At 38.4% G+C, this 22,573-nt stretch overlaps 3 protein-coding genes across 3 annotated transcripts; 1 reads left to right on the top strand and 2 right to left on the bottom strand.

Annotated features, from left to right (window-relative positions):
* Nucleotides 1-10: 10 nt before the first annotated feature.
* On the bottom strand, nucleotides 11-565 carry LOC133876933 (uncharacterized mitochondrial protein AtMg00860-like). Its single transcript, XM_062315157.1, has one exon. The coding sequence runs from the start codon at nucleotides 563-565 to the stop codon at nucleotides 11-13; it is 555 nt and encodes a 184-aa protein (XP_062171141.1).
* A 4,792-nt stretch (nucleotides 566-5,357) lies between these two features.
* LOC133878011 (pentatricopeptide repeat-containing protein At1g26900, mitochondrial) lies at nucleotides 5,358-8,107 on the bottom strand. The gene has a single exon (XM_062316489.1). The coding sequence runs from the start codon at nucleotides 7,792-7,794 to the stop codon at nucleotides 5,971-5,973; it is 1,824 nt and encodes a 607-aa protein (XP_062172473.1). The 5' UTR covers nucleotides 7,795-8,107; the 3' UTR covers nucleotides 5,358-5,970.
* Nucleotides 8,108-14,217: 6,110 nt separating this feature from the next.
* On the top strand, nucleotides 14,218-22,371 carry LOC133877476 (phosphoinositide phospholipase C 4-like). Its single transcript, XM_062315791.1, has 9 exons — nucleotides 14,218-14,802; nucleotides 17,418-17,617; nucleotides 19,032-19,167; nucleotides 19,256-19,456; nucleotides 19,558-19,793; nucleotides 19,930-20,047; nucleotides 21,300-21,452; nucleotides 21,539-21,625; nucleotides 21,875-22,371. The coding sequence occupies exons 1-9, from the start codon at nucleotides 14,485-14,487 to the stop codon at nucleotides 22,169-22,171; spliced, it is 1,746 nt and encodes a 581-aa protein (XP_062171775.1). The 5' UTR covers nucleotides 14,218-14,484; the 3' UTR covers nucleotides 22,172-22,371.
* The last annotated feature ends 202 nt before the right edge of the window (nucleotides 22,372-22,573 follow it).

Raw genomic sequence — 22,573 nt, forward strand, 5'->3', positions numbered from 1 at the left:
GTCTACTGCCCTACATTAGGACTGCCCCTATACGCACTCCACTCGCGTCACACTCTATGACGAAGGGTTGGGCAAAGTTAGGTAGGGCTAGGACCGGAGCTTGAGTCACTGCAGTTTTTAGAGCCAAGAAAGCCGCTTGAGAAGGTTCTGTCCAAGTAAAGGAGTTTTTCTTGAGCATGATTGTCAATGGGGCTGCGATCGACCCATATCCCCTTATGAATTTTCTGTAGTACCCTATCAAACCCAGAAAACCCCTCAAGGCTTTAATGGATTTAGGGTGTGGCCAGTCAACCATATCTTGAATCTTCTCGAGATCTACACATACCCTTTGAGCCGAGACCACATGACCAAAATATTCTACTTCCAAGCATGCAAACTTACACTTAGACAACTTAGCAAATAATTGGTGTTGCCTTAAGAGGTCCAAGGCTGTCTTTAGATGAGTAAGATGGGTTTCCATATTGGGGCTGTAGATCAATATATCATCAAAGAAAACGAGAATGAATTTCCGTAAAAAGGGCTGGAAAATGTGGTTCATAAGGCTCTGGAAAAGTGGAGGGGGCATTGGTTAGCCCAAAGGGCATAACCAATAACTCATAGTGTCCAACATGAGTTCAGAAGGCAGTCTTCGGTATGTTAGCCTCAACCACTTGTATCTGGTGGTATCCGGACCTTAAGTCCAATTTAGAAAAAAAATTTTGCCCCCCATAACTCATCGACCACAAGAATTGGGAATTTATCCTTTACGGTTACCTTGTTTAAGGCTCAGAAGTCCATGCACATTCTCTATGTGCCATCTGCCTTCCACACTAGCAACACCGGAGAAGAAAAGGGGTTGTGGCTGGGTCGGATAACCCCTGAGTCCAGCAACTCTTGAACGATCCGCTCTATCTTCCTTTTGATAAAACGGATACCGGTAAGGTTGAACGGAAACCAGTTGTGCTCCATCTTGAAGTGTGATCGAGTGGTCATGAGCCCGATGAGGGGGTAGTCCATTGGGCTCTTGGAAGATGTCTTGAAACTCTTGGAGCATGGCAGCCACTAGCCCAGGCAGTGGTGGCTGTTTGGAAACTAAAGTGGACTGGCTGTGCCCCAATGGTTCATTAGTAGGCTGGCCCAGTACTTGCAGTAGGAGGCCCTTTTTCTCATGCTTAGAGAGCTTAAAGGAGTCCCCTCCTTCCCAACTTAACTTGACACCCTGCTTAAGCCCATGTAAGGTGCAGGTAACCCTCGTAAAAACAAACTCCATTGTTAACTTGGTGAAATCCCACAAAACGGGGCCAAGAGTCCTGAGCCACTGAATACCCAATACAGCCTCACAGCCGGCCAAATGTAGAATAAAAAACTCAATTCGAAAGGTGAACCCTTGCATCCTAACCTCCACTTCCCTACTTTTTCCTGCGCTTGCAACCTCTTGCCTATTTGCAATTTTGACCTTGATTCCGTCCTGTCCAGTTGGCCAAATTCCCAGTGCAGAAGCCAATTTGGTATCCACAAAATTGTGGGTACTACCAGAATCAATTAGGATAACAGCTTTGTAAAATCGAATAAGGCCCACTATCCTCAGTCTTAGGACTGGGAGACCCAGTGATAGCATTCAATGAAATTTCGAGGAACTCCTCCAAAAAAAAATCCCCAGGGTCTTCATCAGGCTGGGCTGTAGCCTTCGCTCCCTCGTCCTCCCCATTGTCAAATGCCTCGATGAGAAAAAGTTTTGGGACCTGGCATATGTGTCCCCTAGTCCACTTGGCATTGCACGAGTAGCATAACCCCTTACGTTGGTGGTCTTCCATCTAGGCCTGGGTGATCTTCTGGACCAGCACTGGGGCGCTGCTGGGATTGACGGGTTCGGCCTTGGCTTGGCCTCCTCCTTCAAGTGGAGGCAAGTATTGCTGCCAGGGTTGAAATGACAGATGGCTTTTAGTGGGAGTGAAGCTACTCCCCTTGGCCACTCCAACTGGGAGCTCAGTGGTCAAGCCTCGGTGAGACTAGGTCACTTGTAGAGATCTCCAGCTGGACCAAATTCCCTTAGTGACATTCATAATACACTCTTCCTGAATCCGGGCAAGTGAGAATGCATCCACGAAGTTTTTAGGATTAAACATCCTGACCGGGAGGTGGATCTCCTCCTTCAACCCACCATGAAGCAGCTTAATTTGTGTGCTTCGGGAAGCCCATGGATTTTTAGGGCCAAGGTATCAAATCGATCCTTGTGTTCTTCCAGGGATCCATCCTGTTTCAAATTGGAAAGGGATTCCATAGGGTCTTCATACGCGCCTTTGCCAAACCTAATTTGTAGAGCCCGGACAAACTCCTCCCATGAACCCATATTGTTACTGGCCTTGAGCTCCTGGAACCACACCATAGCTCTCCCTTCCATGTGGAAAGAGGCAATGTTGAGGCGTTGAGGGTGGAGTGCCATAGTAATCCAAATACTGCTCAGCCTTGCAACTCCATGTCTTCGGGTCTTCGCCTTCAAAACCGAGAAACTCCCAACAAATCGTTTTAGGCTTAAGCCCGTCAGTGTTGTGCGGTCCCTCCTAGTGAAAATAGCCTCCCGCATGAAGCTGCCCGACCATGTGGTCCTGCTCGCGGTGTACTCCTCCAGCTCCACTGGAACCTGCATGACTGCTCAGTAGAGCCTACATCATCTGTCTCATTTCCACCTGATTCCTGTGCAATGCCTCCTGTATATTCGCCTTATGCTCCGCCCTTAAATTAGCAAGGTTCGCTCTAGTGGCCATTTCTGCCTGGAGCTGAGTGACATGGTCTTTTAATTCACGCAACTGCTAGGCGTCCTCTGCCATGGTTGCAGAACGTGTTTTCATAGGCTAAGGATCAGTGCTCCGATACCAATTTGTAACACATAGATTGCTGTTTGGGATTTTTAGGGATTTTGATGGAGACTTTAGAGAGAAATTGGGGATAAATTGCAATAGATATATTAATTAAACTGAGAAAACATAAGATTGGCACAATTCGAAGTTGCTAGCCTCCAGAGATAATTCTCACAATTCCAAAAGCTAAGCTGCACAGTCCAAAATACGAGACTTATATACTGTCTCTTTACAAATATCTCCTAACCCTACTCAAGACGACGCCACTTTAGGAAACCCAAAACGGCTAGCTTAGGAACTAAACGACAGACCTCTTTTTAATTAAAACGCACAGTACCCTTCCAAAACGCACCGTTCAATCTGCTTCCCACGCACCGTTTTACTTCCTTCTAGAATACTCCAGCTAGACCTCACTTCCAAACTCAACACTTCCTTTAGCCACTCGTCTCTCTCCTCTTTCAAGCTTCAGACTTTACTCATTTTCTCTCTCTACGAATGGCTGTGACAATTTCTCCTTCCTAGTGAGTTTCCCTTCCTCCTTTCCCGTCTTTCTTTGCTCAATGCCAACCAGGAGGCCACCTTCCTCCTCTTTCCCTTTCTTCCTCTTTTGTCAAGTTGGAAGCCAGATCTATTTAGCTTCGCTCCTCCATGCTGCCCATGCGCCACTCCACAACTTTCGTCAACACCACCCGCCCATGCGTGTACTCAGCAGTGTTGCCGCTTTCACCACTTCTTTTTTGTTCATGCATCATATCGTGGGTTTCTCCACTTCCATACTGGATTTCCGTAGTTAATGCTTTTCCAGCCAACTTCAGTGCCCCTTCCCTTGCTGTGGTGCTTCTCTTCGGTTGCTATAGTAGATGTTGTTTAGTTAGTCCTGCTTCAAGACCGCTTCAACTTGCCTCTTGTGCCAGCCAGTCTAATGGGCTGGACCATTTATTTGACCAATTCTTAGGGTAAGTTTGGGTGTTCAAATTTTTTTATATTATATTTTACTATATTCAAAATTGTAAATACTGAGAGAATATATTTTTTGAAATTATGTTTGGATAATGTAAAAAGCCCGAGACAAAATTAGAAAAAGTTGGATAAAATATGAGTAGAATTTGAATTATAAAAAACAACCCAAACATGTTTTTGAAAAATAATAAAATATAGTACGAATTTTGGTGACACCCAAACATTTAGTAGTTTTAAGTTTTATTACACTCCTTCCGGTTGTTTTGGGGCTTTTGTTGGGTTCCCCCTCCCCCCCTCCCCCACCCCCCCGTTTTTTTTTTTTTCTTTTTTTTTTTTTTTGATAACGAGGAACCTCTCTAATGCATGGCCACTTCGTGTACCCACCCTTATCAGGTTAACTGCAGATCCATGTAAAGCGTCCCCTCTACACGGATCAGGTAATACTCCAACGACGAGCTGGCCCCAATTAATTGTTTGCACTCAAGAGAATTCGAACTTTTGACATCATAGGACTATCACAAAAAGCAATGCCCTTACCACTTGAACCAATCTCCCGAGTTTAAAATATGTTGGGTTTGCCTCCTTTGTATTTTATTTTATGTAATCTTTCCCTTCCCTTTTCCTTTTGAATTGATTAGAAATTTTTATTTTTATTTTTTATTTTTATTTTTAAAAAAAAGGGAAGGTGGGGTTGTGGGGGTTAACATAGTGCATATGTTGTGAGTTGGGATCAACAGATATATATACACAATTGATTATTTTAGCCTTAGATCCCAATTAAGTTAATAAAAGGGCAATTGGATTCAAATTTTATTAATAAGAATTGGTTATTCATAAAGAACCATTCACATGTTGCACAATTTGTAAGCTATGTCGAGTCTATTGGTGACCCTGATATAGGTTGAGTTGTAGAATGCGTGCTCCAATTTACGTTGAATAGCTTATATGGGAAAACAAGAAAATATATGCAAGAAGTGAAATTTTGCTGAAGATGGGTGCTGCCCGGAAGTCCGCCAGACCTGGTCAGCATGACCAGCTTGCCTTGCCGGAGCGTGACTGCTCTTCAGGTCTTCAGCAGGTGCGGATGGTTAGATACTCCCGGAAGCATAAGGGGCCCAAATTGATGCGGTGCACCCTCAAGAGGCGAGGCATTTGAAGCCAGTGGTTTTGGTTCTAGTCGGGGCGTGTTGTTTTTGTTGTTTTAGTTTCTGAGTTTTGTGGGCTGGTTTTGTTGGGGTTTCATTGGGTTTTTGTGGGCTGCTTCTTGGGTGTTCCTTTTGGTGGCCTTGTTGTTTTTCTTTGTCGGTTAGCTTTGGTTGTTTCTTTGTATTCCCCTTGTGTACTTAAAGGGTGCCTTACGTTTTTATTTTAATAAAACTTTCATTACTTATCAAAAAAAAAAAAAAAAAAAAATTCTCCAATCTCTCTATTTGTCTTTCAGCTGAATAATTTAAAACCACTTTTTGAATGAAATTCAACAGAAAGGTTCTCAAGTGTCCTAGGTTGCAGACCAATATGTTAAATTTTCAACAAGGAAAAGTTAGGACAAATAAAACAATCTGAAGAGAAGCATAAAAGATTTTTATTTCTTGACTTCTTTTTTAATCTATAGTAAGAATTGAATTAAATGTCTTCAACTACAACTTTTATTACAAATCCCTTACAAACTGACATTACACTTGCCATGGCAATCCATGTGGCACTAGGGTTTCCACTCTGCCTCCTTGGCTCGTCTCTTATTTCGCTGCCTCCACATTGATGACACCAACTATCTCGTCTCTTCCTCTTCGTTTAGGCACCATTTTCAGCTTGGTCATGGGTCTCTAGCCGTAGTCTCTGAACATTGAGACCCACGGCCTAGCTGTGGATCTTGGAGAAGTGGCTGTGTAGTTGAATCTGGGGCTAGCGTGGTTGACGTGATAAGTGTCATGTGGACTGTCTTGTTAATTTGTAAGAGGTTTATACTTAAGTTGTAATAGCCCTATCATTTTCCTTTGTGTTAGGATAGAGTTAGTAACCTAAAAGAACTTGAATTTGCAAGATCTAGAATGGTCGTTTCTCTTATTCCAACTAGAGAAAATAACATGCATTCTTATTGGGTCAGTTTGTCAAAAAAAAATTGTCATACAGGGAAAAAGTGCTAATGTTCTTCTAGGCAGGGAATGAGTACCTGTCAGTGATTTGATCTCATTTCCCCAACTAGGTGCTCAACAGGCCACCAGTGAGAATCCATCTCAATTATGCTACATCCAGCTTCCTTCGTCACCCTTTCTTCCTCTGTTCCAACTGACTTACACTTCACTTCTTTCATTATCTTTCCTTCCTTCATTTCCTCCATTCTTCTTTCTTCTGGCAACCTGCCAGCAATGGCATAAGTGCTAGAGAGAAGGATTGAATCAGTGGGGTGTTCATGATATATGTTTACTAACACCCTCTTCACACATTCCCCCAATTTAACATTCCCATAGACTCTACAAGCTGCAAGCAGTGAACGCCATGCAGTAGCATCACCCCTAATGGGCAAGCTCTTGATTAACTTATGTGCTTCCTCCAGCAATCCAGCACGACCTAAAAGATCAATCATACATCCGTAATGTTCAACCTTTGGTGATAGGCCATACTCACAAACCATCCTCTCAAAACATCTCATGCCCTCTGTCACCAGACCTCCATGGCCACAAGAACTTAAAATTGCCAAGAAAGTGACTTCATTAGGTCTACAGCCCTCCTGCACCATCCTGTAGAATAGCTTAATGGCATCTCTCGCCTGTCCATGAACGCCATAACCAGAAATCATGGCTGTCCAAGATTTCACATCTTTGCTCTCCATTCTATCAAAAATGTCAATAGCCTTCTCTAAGAACCCACATTTAGCATACATATCAACTAAGGCTGTTCCAAGAACCGCATCCAGCACCATTTCCTCCTCTTCCACATAGTCATTAATGCGGCGGCCTACATTTATGGCTCCAGAGGCAGCACAAGCTGAAAGCAATCCTGCCAATGTAGACGAGTTCGACTTCACTCCATGCAGTTTCATATCAAGTAATAGAGCTATCGCATTTTCTACCATGCCACTTCTTGCATACTTATCTATTATACAATTCCATGTAACAACATCCTTTTCTGCAGCTTCATTGAAAACCCAACGCCCTAATTCAATATTCCCAGTTTTTGCGTACATATCAATCAAAGCAGTAACCAAATTTAAGTCAGAACAAAAGCCAACTTTAATGCAATGTCCATGAAGAGATTCCCCTCCACGTAAGTTCTCAAAATCACCAATAGCAGATAAAACACTCAAAATTGTGGCGACACTGCCTCTCAAACCACTCCTACACATCTGCCAGAACAAATCCAATACAATAGTAGGCTGAGACATATGAAGATAGCCACCCATCAAAGTGTTCCATGAAACCAAATCATATTGAGGAAACTCATCAAACATCTTATGGGCATCCCCAATTCTCGCACAAGCACAATACAAATGCAAAAGGGTATTCTTTACATCGATAAACAGCCCATGCCCAGACCTCACAACCACCCCATGAATCCCTTGCCCAGTTCCAATGGCCAATACACGAGCACAGGCTTTAAGAGTAGCCATAAAAGAAAACTGGTCTAGCGTAATTCCTTGAGCCCTCAAATGACTGAAAATACCAAAAGCTTGCTTTGGGTCATCACCAATGGAATAGCCTCTGAGCATGGTATTGAACATGTACAAATTGGGGTTTTGTATATAATTGAAAATGGAGGCTGCGTATTCCATGTCTTGGATGGAACACGCAAGAAGCTTGCTCAGAGTGAAGGGGACATGGTCAAGGCCAGTCTTGACCATAAAGCCATGGACTTGAGAGGTTTCTGAGGTTCTCTTGCAAGATTTCAAAAGAGAAACAAGCTTCTGGACCTCTGAGAACGTAGGGTAGCGTTTTGGGTTAACAAGTCTGGGGCAAAGGTTGAATCTTTGCCTCAGGCAAGAGGCATTGCCTAAGGTCATGAGCCAGAGTCTACGCTCTTTCGCAGCAACCCTTAAATCTTCCCGTTAAATTTAGCTCCTGGAAAGTAATACCCTCTTCGACTGCTGTAGTTCATTTTTAGGCCAACGCAATCGTCACCTTTGCGGACTCCAAACTTCGCCCACATGACTCTCTGTGATCTTCTGCCTCGGTGATGTTCACTGAAGCTGTTTTCGTCGGATCATTGATATCAACGTTCAAATTTAGTGGTCATAATATATATATATATATATATATTCCTCAAAAAATATGGTGGTCATATGACATTAGGCAACAGAGCCCACAAGCAATAATGCTGTTTGGAACTTTGGACCTTGGAGATATGTTTACTTGGCACATCAGGACGATTACCTGAAAGTGTGACCATCATTATGTTTTGTCATGTGGAGTGTACTAAAATTGATCAGGTGGCCTAAATTGACTGTTTACATGGGGCATGGCCACAAGTCGAGAACGGGTCATTCAAGGTTACGTGCAATCATATGCATACAGGACGTTATGGTATGCAAAGGATGTAGTATAAGATGAAGGAAAGATTTTCAAAGTTAGTTTTATATAGAGTTAAATTAAATCTTATTTCTTTGGTCCTCCTATGCGGAATTAAAAGGCTTTTAAGGAAATCATTTTTAATCAAATCGTTTCAATTTGGTTGGAAATATTGCTTACTCAGCCTCTCACTTACCCATTTTGTTTTTCTTTTTAGGTTTGGATTTGAATTTGGCTTTAAAAAAATAATAATAATAAACATTGTCTAAATTTAATTGTACTTAATTTCTCTCTTTCTCATAAAAAATTTATAATTAAATCTGAACCATTAAAAAAACTATAACACATGCTTCAAATGTTTATAGCACCTAACCCAAATCCTTCGTTTTTTAGGTCAGGATGAGACAAACAATGAGTTATGTTTTAATTGCATTTTATTTTCAATAAGTTATTTAATTAGAGCACAAGAGATGTTTTAGAAACTCTTTGTTGAATTTCAATTTTATGATCTTACGTCTGCAATAAAGGTTTTTAATTCATGCGTTTATTATGTTTAGTTAATATTCTGATTGTCCTAATAATTAAGTACCTTTGTCCTATTAATTAACGTAACCCTAACGGGTTAGGGTACTACACTTCCAATCACGCTGATTTTTGCATGATGAAGTGAAAATTTATTAAGTGAAACCATTTAACTTGGCCCCGTTTGTTTTGGAATGTAAAACATCATCTACAAAATATGTTCTTTATTTTTTAGTGTTTAATTGGCGCAACATAAAATATTAGTTAATCTAAAAATATTTTCAGTTCACCAAAGAAAATAACATTTACAATAATGGGAGCATCACGGGGGTTCCAACGTCAAAAAATGGACCAAAACTGAGTCATCTTTTCTTTGCAGATGATAGTTTACTTTTCTGCAAAGCTAACTCTGTTGAATAGCGGTGGTTGATGCGTATATTAGGTATCTATGAAGGAGTGTCGGGGCAAAAACTCAATTTACAGAAAACTTCAATTTTCTTCGGCCGCAATGCCAATCAGGAAAAGAGATTAAAAATACTTCGTCTGTCAGGTTTCCAAGAGGCTGTTTGGTATGATACTTATCTAGGTTTACCTTCTTTGGTTGGCAAATCTAGATCTCAATCTTTCCAGGGTATCAAAGATAGAGTGGCCAATCGGTTGAACAATTGGAAAGTGAAGTTTTTGTCTCAAGCGGCAAAAGAAGTTTTGTTGAAAGCAGTCATCCAAGTAATCCCCACGTATAGAATGAGTGTGTTCCTTCTACCGGTCTCCTTGTGCAAAGAAATCAATGGTATGATGCAAAGGTTCTGATGGGGACATATGGAAAACAATTCCAAGATACATTGGATAAGCTGGGAGAGAATGGGAAGATCGAATAAAGAAGGTGGGATGGGTTTTAGAGATCTTATCATTTTTAATCAAGCCTTGTTAGCCAAGCAAGTTTGGCGGTTATATAAAAGTCCTTCATCATTGATGGCGAGAATTTTGAAGGCTAAGTATTACCCATACTCTTCTGTAATGGAAGGGACCAGACCCTCCTTTGCTTGGAGGAGTATTATTTCATCTCTTCCCCTTTTACAACAAGGGATGGTATGGAGAGTGGGAGATGGGCATAGCATTCGGGTTTGGCAAGATCGTTGGTTGCCCACACCTAACACATTCATGGTCCAATCGCCTAAGAGACTTTTAGGCGAAGATGCGTTGGTGTCCAATCTTACAGATCCGAATACTAAGGAGTGGAAGACTGATTTCATCAAAGAAGTATTTCTAGAAGACGAAGCCCATGCCATGTCATTGCCAATATTCCTTTAAGCCCTCTTTTACCCCCTTATTGTATGATTTGGAAAGGGACTTCTAATGGTATTTTTTCTATTATAAGTGCTTATCATTTAAGAATGGAAATACAAGCTCGTGGGAAAGGGGGGAGTTCTAATTCGGATACTGGGGAGGATTTATGGCCTATTCTGTGGGGTCTTAAAACCCCAAATGTGATAAAAGTATTTATGTGGAGAGCATGTAATAACCTTTTGCCTACAAAGGTTAATTTATTTCATAGAAGGGTGGTGTCTGATAAGGTGTGTCCGCTTTGTGGTGTGGATGAAGAGATTGTTATACATGCTTTATGGAGTTGTCATGCAGCACAAGATGTGTGGAGTTGTGGCCAATTTTTTCTCCAAAAGAGGTGTTCTTGGGGAGATTGTTTTGTGCAGATGGTCTCTAATATTTTCAGCTTATGCAATCTGGAAGAGGCAGCACTTACTCCAGGTATTGCTCGAAAAATATGGTTTAGACGAAATTCTGGTATCCATGCAGGAACTTTTACACATCCAAATCAGGTGCTAAGAGATGCGGTTGTGGAAAGTGAGGAATATAAAATATGTGCTTTGGAGAATCTGTATAGTGTTGCTAGAGAGGAACCGAGTTCTAATGGTAGTATATATCATTGCTTGGCAACCTCCACCTGTAGGTGTTACTAAAATAAATTGGATCTATGGGCTGGATTGGTATTGGTGTGGTAGCACGAGATTATCAAGGTTGCTTTTTGGGAGCACGATTTTTTACCCAAAAAATATTGATTGACCCACAAGGAGCAGCAGAAGCTATAGCAGCACTAGCAGCGGTGTTGTTAAGTAAAGAGGTGAGTTTTTTCGATGTTATTTTTTAAGGTGATGCTTTGCAAATAGTTCAAGAAATTAATACGGTACTTCCCTCTTTTAGTAATTGTGGACATTTCATAGAAGGGGTTAAGCAAGAATTGGACGGCTTTCAATCTTATTATGTCACTCATGTGAAGCGAGAAGCGAATTCAGCTGCCCATACATTGGCAAAAGCAGCATCAAAAGAAGTTTTAAATTCTGTCTGGTTAGAAGATATTCCAGATAATATCTGTGGAATTATAATTAGAGAACTTGTTGTCCCTAGATCCTGATATAGGATCATCTTGATTTTTCTATTTATAAGATTATCAATATTTGTTCAAAAATAAAAAAAAACATTTACAATACGTAAAATAGTTTACATTTCTCATTTAATTTGCATAAATCATTTTTAGCTGCTCTCCCATCGGACAAGCAATTGTGCGAGTGCCCCTTATGGCGCCTACATGTTCAAGCATATCTCGAGTTTTTCCAATATGTTCCCGGTCAGGTGGGCCCACTAGGGCCTTTTTACAATTGCATGCCCATATTGCATGCAATATGGACACAAAGTTGCATAGAATCTCGATTTGACACTCAAAAGCCTTTTATTTTCACACATGAGATTTTTTTGCAACGCCTCTTCAGTGTCTCTCTTTTTCTCTTAACTCTTCAGATTATATGAAAATAGAAAAAATATTTGTGGTGCGTTTGGGTATTGAATTTTGAGAATTAGAATTGAATTCTAATTCTATTTACAAATATCGAGGTAAGAAATTGTGTTTGGGTGTTGAATTTTGAGATTGAAAAATATTATATTTTAATGGTAAGAAATGATTGATAGTTTAAAAAGTTGTGTATAATGATTGGTATTTTGAAAAGTTGTGTAAAATAATAATTTAAATAATAATAATTTATTATATATTGATTATTTAATTAAAAATAAATAAATAATTTTTTTTTAAAAAAATAATTGAAATCAAAATTAAAAATTAAAAAAAAAAAAAAAAAAAAAAAAAAAATGAAGCAAGGGTGGCTGCCAACCTTTGGGGGTGCCGCGCGCGCGCCACCCCCAGAGGAGGTCGGGGGTGGCCTCGCGGCCACCCCCAAGGGTCAGGGGTGGCCGCGCGGCCACCCCCGACCCAAGGGGGTGGCTGCCAGCCGGCAGCCACCCCTCTGTTTTTTTTTTTTAATTTCTTTTATTTTTTTTAATTTAAATTATTAATATTAATTTTTTTTATTTTATATTGATTTAAATTATTAATATTAATATATTTTTAGTCAGCTTTTTCTGCGCTGGGTCCCACCAGTAATTTCAAAATTCGGGTCAAAATCCGGGTTTTTGGGCGAGTGGGTGGGTTTTAGAAAAAACCCGGATGGAATAAAATTTCATTTCTAATGCCAAACAGTTCATTGACAATTTAATATACAAGCCAAATGCTGATACATGTTTTTCAAACCATTTTTAGGTTCCAAACAAATAGTGAAAAAAATCAATTTTTTTATTTTTAAAACAAAAAAATATTTTATTTTTAAACAAAAAAATATTTTCAACTAAAAATATTTTCTCAAACAAACGGGGAAGTGAAATCTTTTTCAGAAACACTTAAAAAAAAAAAAAACAAAAAAACAAAAACAAAAAAAAAAAAAACGAAAAAAAAACAAAACCTTCAAAAGCTGAGTTTGGTTTGGTGCGTGAAAATAAGCGTGCAGTTACGCACGTGCATTTGGATCATTAAATCTCTGCCCATCCCGTAACCTGGGCCAATCATAACATGCTTCCTCCCCTGAAAAACACCCAAAACTACTTGAGTTGTCGCCTGTCGGTGGTCCTACCAGGAGGCATACGTTTCAAACTCATTCCCAACTTTATCCATCACACCCACACACAAACACTTCTCAGACATTATTCACTATATATATCATTGACACTATATATGTACTATATATTTTTTTATTAACATACTATTTATTGTATGTGGTCGATCTATCATGCAAATCCTACAAATTTAATGACTAATTTTTAAAAAATAATGTACAAAAAAATGTGTAAAAATTATTTCTCTATTAATTATGAATGAAATTTTGATTTTTTTTTTTTTATTAAAAAAAAAAAAAAAAACAACTTTCACTAGATACCAATTCAATTAATTTTTTGGTACATCAAAATAGACCTACCCCGAAGATGCCTCACTCATTGATTGCCACAAAACTTCGAATATGTAAACCCAACTGGAACATTAGAATATGATGCGACTTAAACCACTAAAATTAAAGATAATAAATTCTTTCATTTTTTAACTTTAGATCCGGTGGTGCAATTCAGGTGCATAGGTTGTTCGGTCGTGGATGAAAATTGGGTGCAACGAGTTTGAGCCCTAGTTGATAACTTGATAGCACATGTATTCGAACAGTTTCAATAGGTGCTCAAACTCCTTGTTCGACGTCCAAAAAGGGCCCAATGCCTTCTTCACATGAAATGTTTGTATTGCAAGCGATACGAACAACCCATTATACTCATACTCATATGGATTTTCAACAATTTATTAATCAAATTGTTAACAATTCAAACTGTGAATATGAACGGTATGCTTAAGAACTGTTTGGCTAGATAAGCACAAATAATATATATTGTTAAAAAAATCTATTCTCCTCCAACTCCATCCGGAGTGGCAACCACTAAAAAAGATATGTGACAAAAAGGGAAGGGGTCCCATGTGATTCATGTGAAGCTTTAAATATTGTAAAAGATACGGTCTTTCTTTATTGCTTTCTTTCTTCTTCCTTTTTCTTCTTTCTCTCTCTTCTTCTTCTTTTTTTTTTTTTTTTTTTCAAGTTCTTTTTTGATTTCTTATGCTTTTATTGTCGAGGCATTGATTCAAGATAAAAAGACAAACACAGGTTATGGATTGGATGCAAGAGATGGAGGTGATGGAAGCAACTGCTTTTATCGGCTGCAATTTGAACATACAATTGCAAGAATTTTCATGTGCTAAACATCCGTTGACGAGGATAGCGAGTACATGTAAACAAGTTTACGTTGACTAAGAAGATTGACTGCATCGCCATCACAGTTTCTTGCCATAATTTGCTATACCAATAAGAACGCCACGGATTCATCACCCATAGCGCTCAACGATTCAACACGTGGGGAATTAACATGGACGCGCCAAAGACGCGCTCAAACTATGTCATTGACTGTAAAGGCAGTGTGAAAGATCAATGAAACATATAAAAATCTATTTAAGTTTTAACAACCAACACAAACAATAAAGTAAGTACGAGAAACACTCAAACAACTGATTGTTATAGCTACTCCATTCAAACCCAAGTGTTTCTTTATGTATACTCAGCCTCTTTCTCTCTTGCTTTCTCTGTCTCTTTATATATACCGAGTCTGAGCCTCTGTTTCTTTGATTTTGATCCACCAAGGGAAGCATTTGAAGCTTAGCCTCTGTTTCTTTGATTTTGATCCACCAAGGGAAATTACGTTCGAAGCTTTTTTGAGTGTCTGGGAGTTCCAGCTACATGGGGACGTATAGGATGTGCGTGTGCTTTACGAGGAGGTTTAAGGTCACGGAGGCGGAGCCACCGGCGGACGTGAAGCGAACGTTTAAGAAGTACGCGGAGGGTGGCACCCACATGACGCCGGAGCAGTTGCGAAGGTTCTTGGTGGAGGTTCAGGGTGAGGGCGGCGCGTCGATCTCAGATGCGGAGCGGACTGTGGAGCAGGTCTTGCAGAAGCGGCACCATATGGGCAAGTTCCCCAGGAAACGTACTCTCACCATTGATGACTTTCACCATTACTTGTTCTCTGCGGAGCTCAATCCGCCTATCGGAGATAAGGTACAGTTTCTGTTTGCTCTTGTTTCTTGGGGGGTTTTTTGTTAGTTGTCGAGGGAAAAGGAAATGGATTTCGGGGTTCTGTTTGGCTGCTCAGGAAATGTGGGAAACGCAAAGGAAAACGGGTCATTTTGCTTAAAATGAGATTATTATAATCGTGTGATCATGTGGGCTAGCGAAGTTTCCCACTTTAGAAAAACAAACTTCAAACACTGTTTCAATTTCCTGTGTTTTCTCAGTGACCAAACTGGAAGCGGGTCTAAATTGGTTTGTTTAGTGTGTAGTCAATTTGTGATTTTGAGTATGGTCCGATGACCAAATAAATTCATTGCCAATGTATGGTGTATGTAACAGAAAGCTCTAGGCAATGCCCATAATAGGATCTTGATGAGTAGGCTAGTTAATTAGATAAGAAGATTTGAGATTTAAGGTTTAGTTTTGTTGTCTAGGTCAGTTGCCAATTTGACATTTAAAGAAAGCCTTAATTCAATGAACGGGTCAATTAGAAAATTAGAATCGAAAATTGAAATAAGGTTGTTGTCGATGTTTTGGATTTTTGTGATGATGCACTTCGGTGTATCTTACCTTCTATGCAATCCTCTCTCTTGCTTTAACAATATAATGAGGAATGAAAGCTATACCATGGTAGTTTTTCTTTCCATTTTTTATCTTAGTCTTGTTATTTCCTAAGGGGTGACAATTTGTGTTCACTTGTCGGGTATGGATCATGTCGAGTCATGTGTGTGAGACTATATAGATAAACTCTAACCCGACTTAGTTAATTAAGAGGAGTGTTACACATACTCCTTAGTGCTCACTCCTTAACGTGACAGTGAAAATCACTATTTGATGAAATAATAAATAAAAGTACATATAGTATTCAATGGTGATTTTCACTACTATGCTAGAGAGTGAGCACTTGTAAGTATGAATAGCATTTCTCTTTAATTAAACAAGTCCAAACTCTCAACCCTAACCTGCTAAATTCGTATTGAGTTTGTGTCGGATTCGTGAGTCGTGTAAAAAATTGTCAATCCTAAATGTAGTGTATCGAGTTTGGGTCGTGTCGAGTAATGAGTATAAGAATATATAGGTCAAAGCTAGCCCAACCCATTTAATTAAACGGGTCAGAACATTCAACCATAACCCTCGCTAAATTTGTGTTTGGTATGTGTTGGGTCAAAAATTTTGCCAGTCTTAAATGTCGTGTGTTGGGTTCGAGTTATGTTATTGTCAAAGTATGGGTACAATAATATATAGGTCAACCCTAACTAGATCTATTTAATTAAATGGGTCAGATCCCTCAACCCTAATTCGAGTTTGTAGGTTGTATAAAAAATTGTCAACCCTGATATTTACTAGGAGATCAAGAGCAAATTGAACTTATCATGGAGTGCATTGTTGTTTGACAGTACATATATACATACATACATACATACATATATGTATATATTAGTTTTTAGGATGGTTAATTTGGTACCCAAAATACTTTGATGTCATTTGGATTTAAATTAGACAAACTGTTCTTAGGATTTTTTGTAAAAGTTTATTTTTGAGGTCTCATTTCGAACTGAACATTTTCCAGTTTGAACTGGATAGCATAAGGGGCACTTTCAAGAACCATAGCGACATCCGTCCTAAGTGTCGTTCCAATTCTAGTTCGAACTGAGAAGCATGAAGATCATTCTAGAGCCATTCGTTCCAAGTTTTGTTCTAAGCCAAGTTTGAACTAAACATGTTCCAGAGTTTTTCAAGAACCATCAAGAGCTCCATTCCAAGTTCCGTTCTAAGCTAAGTTCGAACCGATTCAGAGCAATTTCAAGTCTAGCAGAATGGTCCATTTCAAGTCTCGTTCCAAGTTAGTTCGAACTGGAACCGATTTAGAGAAATTTCTAGTCTAGCATAATGGCTTGTTCTAAGTTAGTTCGAATGCGCCGCCAGAGGAATCCTTGTTTCAGCGTGTAAACCTAGATCAGTTCGAATTGAGCCTGATTTTCTACAGGAAAAGAAGGATCCGATTGGTTGCTTGAATACCAAATTTTCCAAGTTTATGAAAGGGCTTTTTATACACAATTTTGATAAAGGAACTTTAAGCCATAGAGTCGTGTGCTAAGAGAGGATTCATTGAACCTAGAGTATTCATGTATTTCCTTCTCTTAGAGTTTTGTTGAAGCTAGACCACACACCTTTTCATACATAAAAACCTTCAACCTATTGAAGTTCCAGTAAAGGAAATCAAGTAGAAGCATTGTTCAGAGGTTTTGAGAGAACTATTATGGTATCGGGCAAGTGGGGTCACTTGTCTAGTACAAGAGAATATCAACTTCAAAAGTTTTGTAAGTGTGAACTTCTTGTCATTTCTCATTCTTCTATAGTGGATTGATTTCTTGGATTTGGTTGCCTTGGTGATTTTGCCTTTGAAGAGTTCTTCAAAAAGTTTCCACTTTGTCACCAAATTACTTGTGTTGATTGATTTGCTGCTTTTATTATATTTGGTGCATGTTTGTACGGTTGCTAGTTTTTAAGTTCCGTATTATATTAACATACATCTATTAAATCCCCCTTCTAGGTGTTGTTGGGGTCTTGGTTATATTTTCAATATATCTATTTCTTTTCAGGTTTACCAGGATATGACAGCTCCATCGTCTCATTATTTCATCTATACCGGTCATAATTCATACCTGACTGGTAACCAACTCAATAGTGACTGCAGTATTCTCCCAATTATAAATGCACTGAAGAGAGGTGTAAGAGTGGTGGAGCTTGATATGTGGCCAAATAACGACACAAAAGATGGTGTTCATGTTTATCATGGATGGTATGTGAATTATATCCTAACTCTGATTTTCTGCCATCATGACACTTGATAATAATCTCAATTGTAATACAAGAGCTTCTCGTCAATTATGTGTTCTCTCTCTCTCTCTCTCTCTGTGTTGGTGATTTCTTGACTGTGAAACTGAATGATTTATGATTTAACAGTTAGCTACTGCAAGTCTGCAAGGTGTGTTTGAAGGTTGCTCTGTTATTGGTTGTTTAGACAATTCAATGTACTTTTCTTTTTTTTTTTTCTTTTTTTTTTTATGTATTTTTGAATATCTATTGTCCTTGGAAATTCGACTTGACATGTATACAACTTCAATTTCTATAGTTTTCTCCTTGAGCATTTAGTTAAACCGTTACTTATCCCAAAAGCTTAAGCTAATAGGGAGGGACAAATTTAATAATTTAATTTTACTTTAACACTCCTTCACCTGTAAGCTCAAACTTCCTGTTAATTAGTGAAGCCCAATACGTAGAATATTTAATTGAAATAGGATGTAAATGACGAAGACAAGGTTCGAACTCAAAACCTTTGCTCTGATATCATGTTAAACTACCACTAATTCCAAAAACTTAAATTGATAGGAAGGGATGGATTTAATCATTTAATTTATATTCTAACATGGACTGAGCCAATTAAGTGCAGGGAAAGTAGTAATTGTGGTTAAAAGTTATCGTCCTAGGCATTTCATCCTGGGGGAAGCCCAGAAAATGGATGTAAGAATAATTTTTTTGGGACTAAAGGACTCAGAAAGGAGTAACTTGTCAGTATTCAAATGGAAGGTGACAGCTTTATCATCATTAAGATGGGTTAGAGGGGACTCTAAGTCCATGGAAACTTACAGATATCTTCCATGTTTTGTGAAATGGGTTGTAAATACTTGTAAGTGTCCTGGTTTCATTGATTCCTACCTTGATCAACTCCAAAGGTGCTATCGTAAATACTTTTATGCATGATAGTAAACTTCTGTTTTAAGAAACTGTAATTAGCGAAGAAATTCGTTGTTGACCCTGCAACAAACTTTATCTTTGAGTATTAAGCTTTATACTAATGCATTTAGTACATTATCATCATAGAAAGGAATATCCTTTTTCTTAATTTATTGTCCATATAATTCTTATATGCTATTTAAAGATCAGATACCACTGCTAACTGGACTTGGGACCAGTAATAGCTGGTTATGGTCATAGCTTTCTGGCAATAATAATAAGATTATGTGCAGTGGAGAGAATCAATGAACATCTGACCATTTTCTTTTTGGGTCTTTTTATTTTTTGGTAAACTGTAGTTACTGGAAATTTGACTAAACTCTGCTCATTGTTCTTATTCCTGGATTTCTTTTTTCTTTTTTATTTTTTTTTTCAAATCATGCCTGGATTTTGTCTAAAGCTTGCATTTATTAATGTAGGACACTGACAACCCCAGTGGAACTTATTGAATGCTTAAAATCCATTAGAGAGCATGCCTTTTCTGCATCACCATACCCTGTCATAATAACTCTTGAAGACCACCTTACCCCAGATCTCCAGGCTAAAGTAGCCCAGGTGATTTTTCAATATCTTCTATTTAGTAGAACCAATTAGCCACCATTCTTGTTTAGAATTATCTAACAATTGCATTCTTATTTTTTAGATGATCACTCAAACATTTGAAGATATGTTGTTTCATCCTGAATCTGAAGGTTTAAAAGTGGTCCCTTCACCAGAAGAATTGATGTATCGGATTATTATTTCCACCAAACCTCCAAAGGAATACCTTACAGCTAAAAGTAAGAAGGGAAACAGAGATAATTCACTGAAGGAAAAGGATTTTGATGAAGACGATGATCATATGGTGCACTGAGAACTAAATTTACCACATATGAAATTTATTTCTACCTGATATCCCACCTTTTAGTTTTTTAATTTTATAAATTTTGGTCTATTTTCTTGCAGAGTGATAGTGATTCAAGTGAACCCGATCAAGATGATGAGGATAAGGAAGAATTTGATCATGAATCACATCCACCAGTTGCATGTACATACAAGAGTCTAATTGCCATTCATGCTGGAAAACCCAAGGGTGGTCTAAAGGAGGAATTAAAAGTTGAGGCTGACAAAGTTAGACGTCTTAGCTTGAGTGAACAAGCACTTGAAAAGGCTGTTTTATCTCATGGAATGGAAGTTGTAAGGTACTAATTAATTTTCTAGCCAGAAACTTTGAAGTAATGTTCTCATAGTACAACTATATTTGAGGAATTCTGCTTTTGTTGGTTGTTTCTACAAAGTTTTCCAACACTGATGCTTGCAATTCCCATGTATATATAGATTTACACAGAGAAATTTCTTGAGGATTTACCCCAAGGGCACTCGATTTAACTCCTCCAACTACAACCCCCTAATTGGTTGGGCGCATGGAGCTCAAATGGTTGCATTTAATATGCAGGTTTGGTTCAGTTCATCTTTTTCTAATTGACCAAATAACAATGTAATTTAATGCAGGAAAGTTTTTTTGTTTTTTGTTTTTTTTTTCCTACTTTTTCGTTTTCGCCCAGTGTGTTTAGATGTTTAAACTTTATTTCATTCCTCAATTGATTGTTTGCTAATGTTGTGCTATCCTATAATGAGCATTAAGAAATGTCAGAAAGTTGCATGTGGTTAGATTGGAAGTGAGACATCGCGTATTGTCTTGAAGTGGTATTCCTTTTACAAGCTTTCTATTTTGAAGTCGCTTAGCCATTTAGTACGTTGGTTAAGGTTTTCCTCACTTCCTCTATTCACAGCAGGATTGCCCTACTGTGAACGATTGAGATAAACACAAGAAAAAGAAAAGAACAGAAAAGAAAGAAAGAAAGTTCTCCAGTACTCTCGTTCTAAGGATCGTCTCATGTCGCCACTATAGGCTAGTATTTGGTCTCTAATTTCGTCATGGTATTCATGAACTGCAAATGACAGTGGCAATAATGTAAAGGAAAATTTTCTTTCAAAAAAACAATAATAATAATGTAGAGGAAATTAACATTTACTTAGTTTTTCTTGTTTCAATTAAGAGAAAACAGAACAAACAGATAAAGTTTTCCTAATAAAGTGAATAAATTTGAACTCAACTCATACAGAACTCTATTTTCTAAAATATAGGGATGAGAAGTCTCTTTAATAATGACTAGCATGCATATCTTAGTCTTTGAAGTAAATATTGTATTGCGGGATGTGGTTTGGGATGTCAAACATAGAATCCGTTGGAAAGGAAAATTCAGCAAGTCTGATGTGAATATTGCTCTTTGTGAAAGTTGGGGGCTTGATCTTGACATTCTGCATTGATAAGCCAGTTTGAGTTTTCTGCTATATTGTTAGTAGTTAATCTTGGTAGATAGGTTGTTTGCTTCTTTCGGGTTGTAGTTGGGAAGTTGTTAGGTTGATTGTTTGTAATTGTGGGTGTTTCCTGTTGTTTCTACTGGTGTTCTAGCTGTACTGCTAGAAGTGAGGCTGTATTCTTTGTTGTGATCAATGAAAATAACTCATTCTTCCGAAAAAATATATTAGTCATTGAAGTAGTTAAAACACCTAAGAGAAAAGAATTCCTGAAAGGAAAGTTAATATGCGAAGGATGAGTTGTAACATAGATTAATATTTGTTGAATTGAACTATTTTCTATCGCCCTTCTAAGACCGGCCGCCATTGGTATTTTTTAATTGCAGGGACATGGTAAACATCTTTGGTTAATGCATGGGATGTTTAGATCCAACGGGGGTTGTGGTTATGTGAAAAAGCCTGATCTTCTAATGAATATGGGTCCAAATAGTCAGGTGTTTGATCCTAAAGCAAATTTGGAAGTAAAGAAGACCTTAAAGGTGAGCCCATTGTCAAAGTAAAGTCAGTTCTGCACTCTCTCGGTAACTTTTTCTTTTTTCTTAAGACTCTTAATTTTACCCGACAGGTGAAAGTGTATATGGGAGATGGATGGAATTTGGATTTTAGTCAAACACACTTTGATAAGTTTTCGCCGCCAGATTTTTACACCAGGGTAAGTTTGTGGACCTTAGCTGTGTAATAAAATATTAATCTCATGATATAACACTCAAGTTTCAACTTCTAAGATTTTTTGGAATATAGAAATGTTTTGATGTTAACAAACATTATTCCAGCAAAGCCTGGAACTCACTATTTGCAGTTGGCAGCCAAACATGCACAGTGCACTGTGGTGTCTGAGCTCTGAGGCTTTTATTTTCCTAAATTCTTCTTGCATGAACTTGTCTTTGAATTTGTACGGCAGGTTGGCATAGCAGGAGTGCCAGCTGATAACATAATGAAGGAAACAAAGAAAATAGAGGATGACTGGACTCCTGTTTGGGATGAAGAGTTTACATTTCCATTGACTGTTCCTGAACTGGCTTTGCTTCGAGTTGAAGTGTACGAGTACGACATGTCCGCCGGGAAGGGCGATTTCGGTGGCCAAACTTGTTTGCCAGTTTGGGAATTGCGGCGAGGAATCCATGCAGTTCCCCTTTTTGATCGTAAAGGAGAGAAGTACAACTCTGTAAAGCTTCTTTTGCGATTTGAGTTTGTCTGAGCATAGATAGTTTCCTTCTTGTGTACTTATTTTGGTTGGGTTATATCCCTATCCAATGTCTGCTCTTTCCATGTAATATAGTCTTACTTTCAAGCTTACAAAGCTGTTACTCTCTACTGCTGTAATTGATTTGTGGATTCAAGGATCCACTTGAGTTTGTGTTCTTCAAATAAAGCAGGATATTTGACCTTGTAGAAGAACTAACTAAAGAAAAGTATATATAACTGAACTGTATATTTATGTGATGATTCGCCTTTACACAAGGCGGACATATTTATAATAGAATGAGACCGGTCCGAATAAGAAATACAACATTGATGAAATCAGAAAATTAATACATATCAAACTATACTGGAGAGTAAATCAATATATGATACGGTCTATGAATGGCAAGTGATCTCA

This window comes from Alnus glutinosa, chromosome 9 (assembly GCF_958979055.1).
Source record: "Alnus glutinosa chromosome 9, dhAlnGlut1.1, whole genome shotgun sequence".
NCBI classification, from domain to species: domain Eukaryota; kingdom Viridiplantae; phylum Streptophyta; class Magnoliopsida; order Fagales; family Betulaceae; genus Alnus; species Alnus glutinosa.

Bases quoted from the DNA above. Each gene is read 5' to 3' on its own strand.
- LOC133876933 (XM_062315157.1), bottom strand. From the start codon at position 565: ATGCCCCCTCCACTTTTCCAGAGCCTTATGAACCACATTTTCCAGCCC.
- LOC133878011 (XM_062316489.1), bottom strand. From the start codon at position 7,794: ATGACCTTAGGCAATGCCTCTTGCCTGAGGCAAAGATTCAACCTTTGC.
- LOC133877476 (XM_062315791.1), top strand. From the start codon at position 14,485: ATGGGGACGTATAGGATGTGCGTGTGCTTTACGAGGAGGTTTAAGGTC. The intron at 19,168-19,255 runs GTGATTTTTCAA...CTTATTTTTTAG, and splicing joins TCCAGGCTAAAGTAGCCCAG to ATGATCACTCAAACATTTGA. The intron at 21,453-21,538 runs GTGAGCCCATTG...TTTACCCGACAG, and splicing joins AAGTAAAGAAGACCTTAAAG to GTGAAAGTGTATATGGGAGA.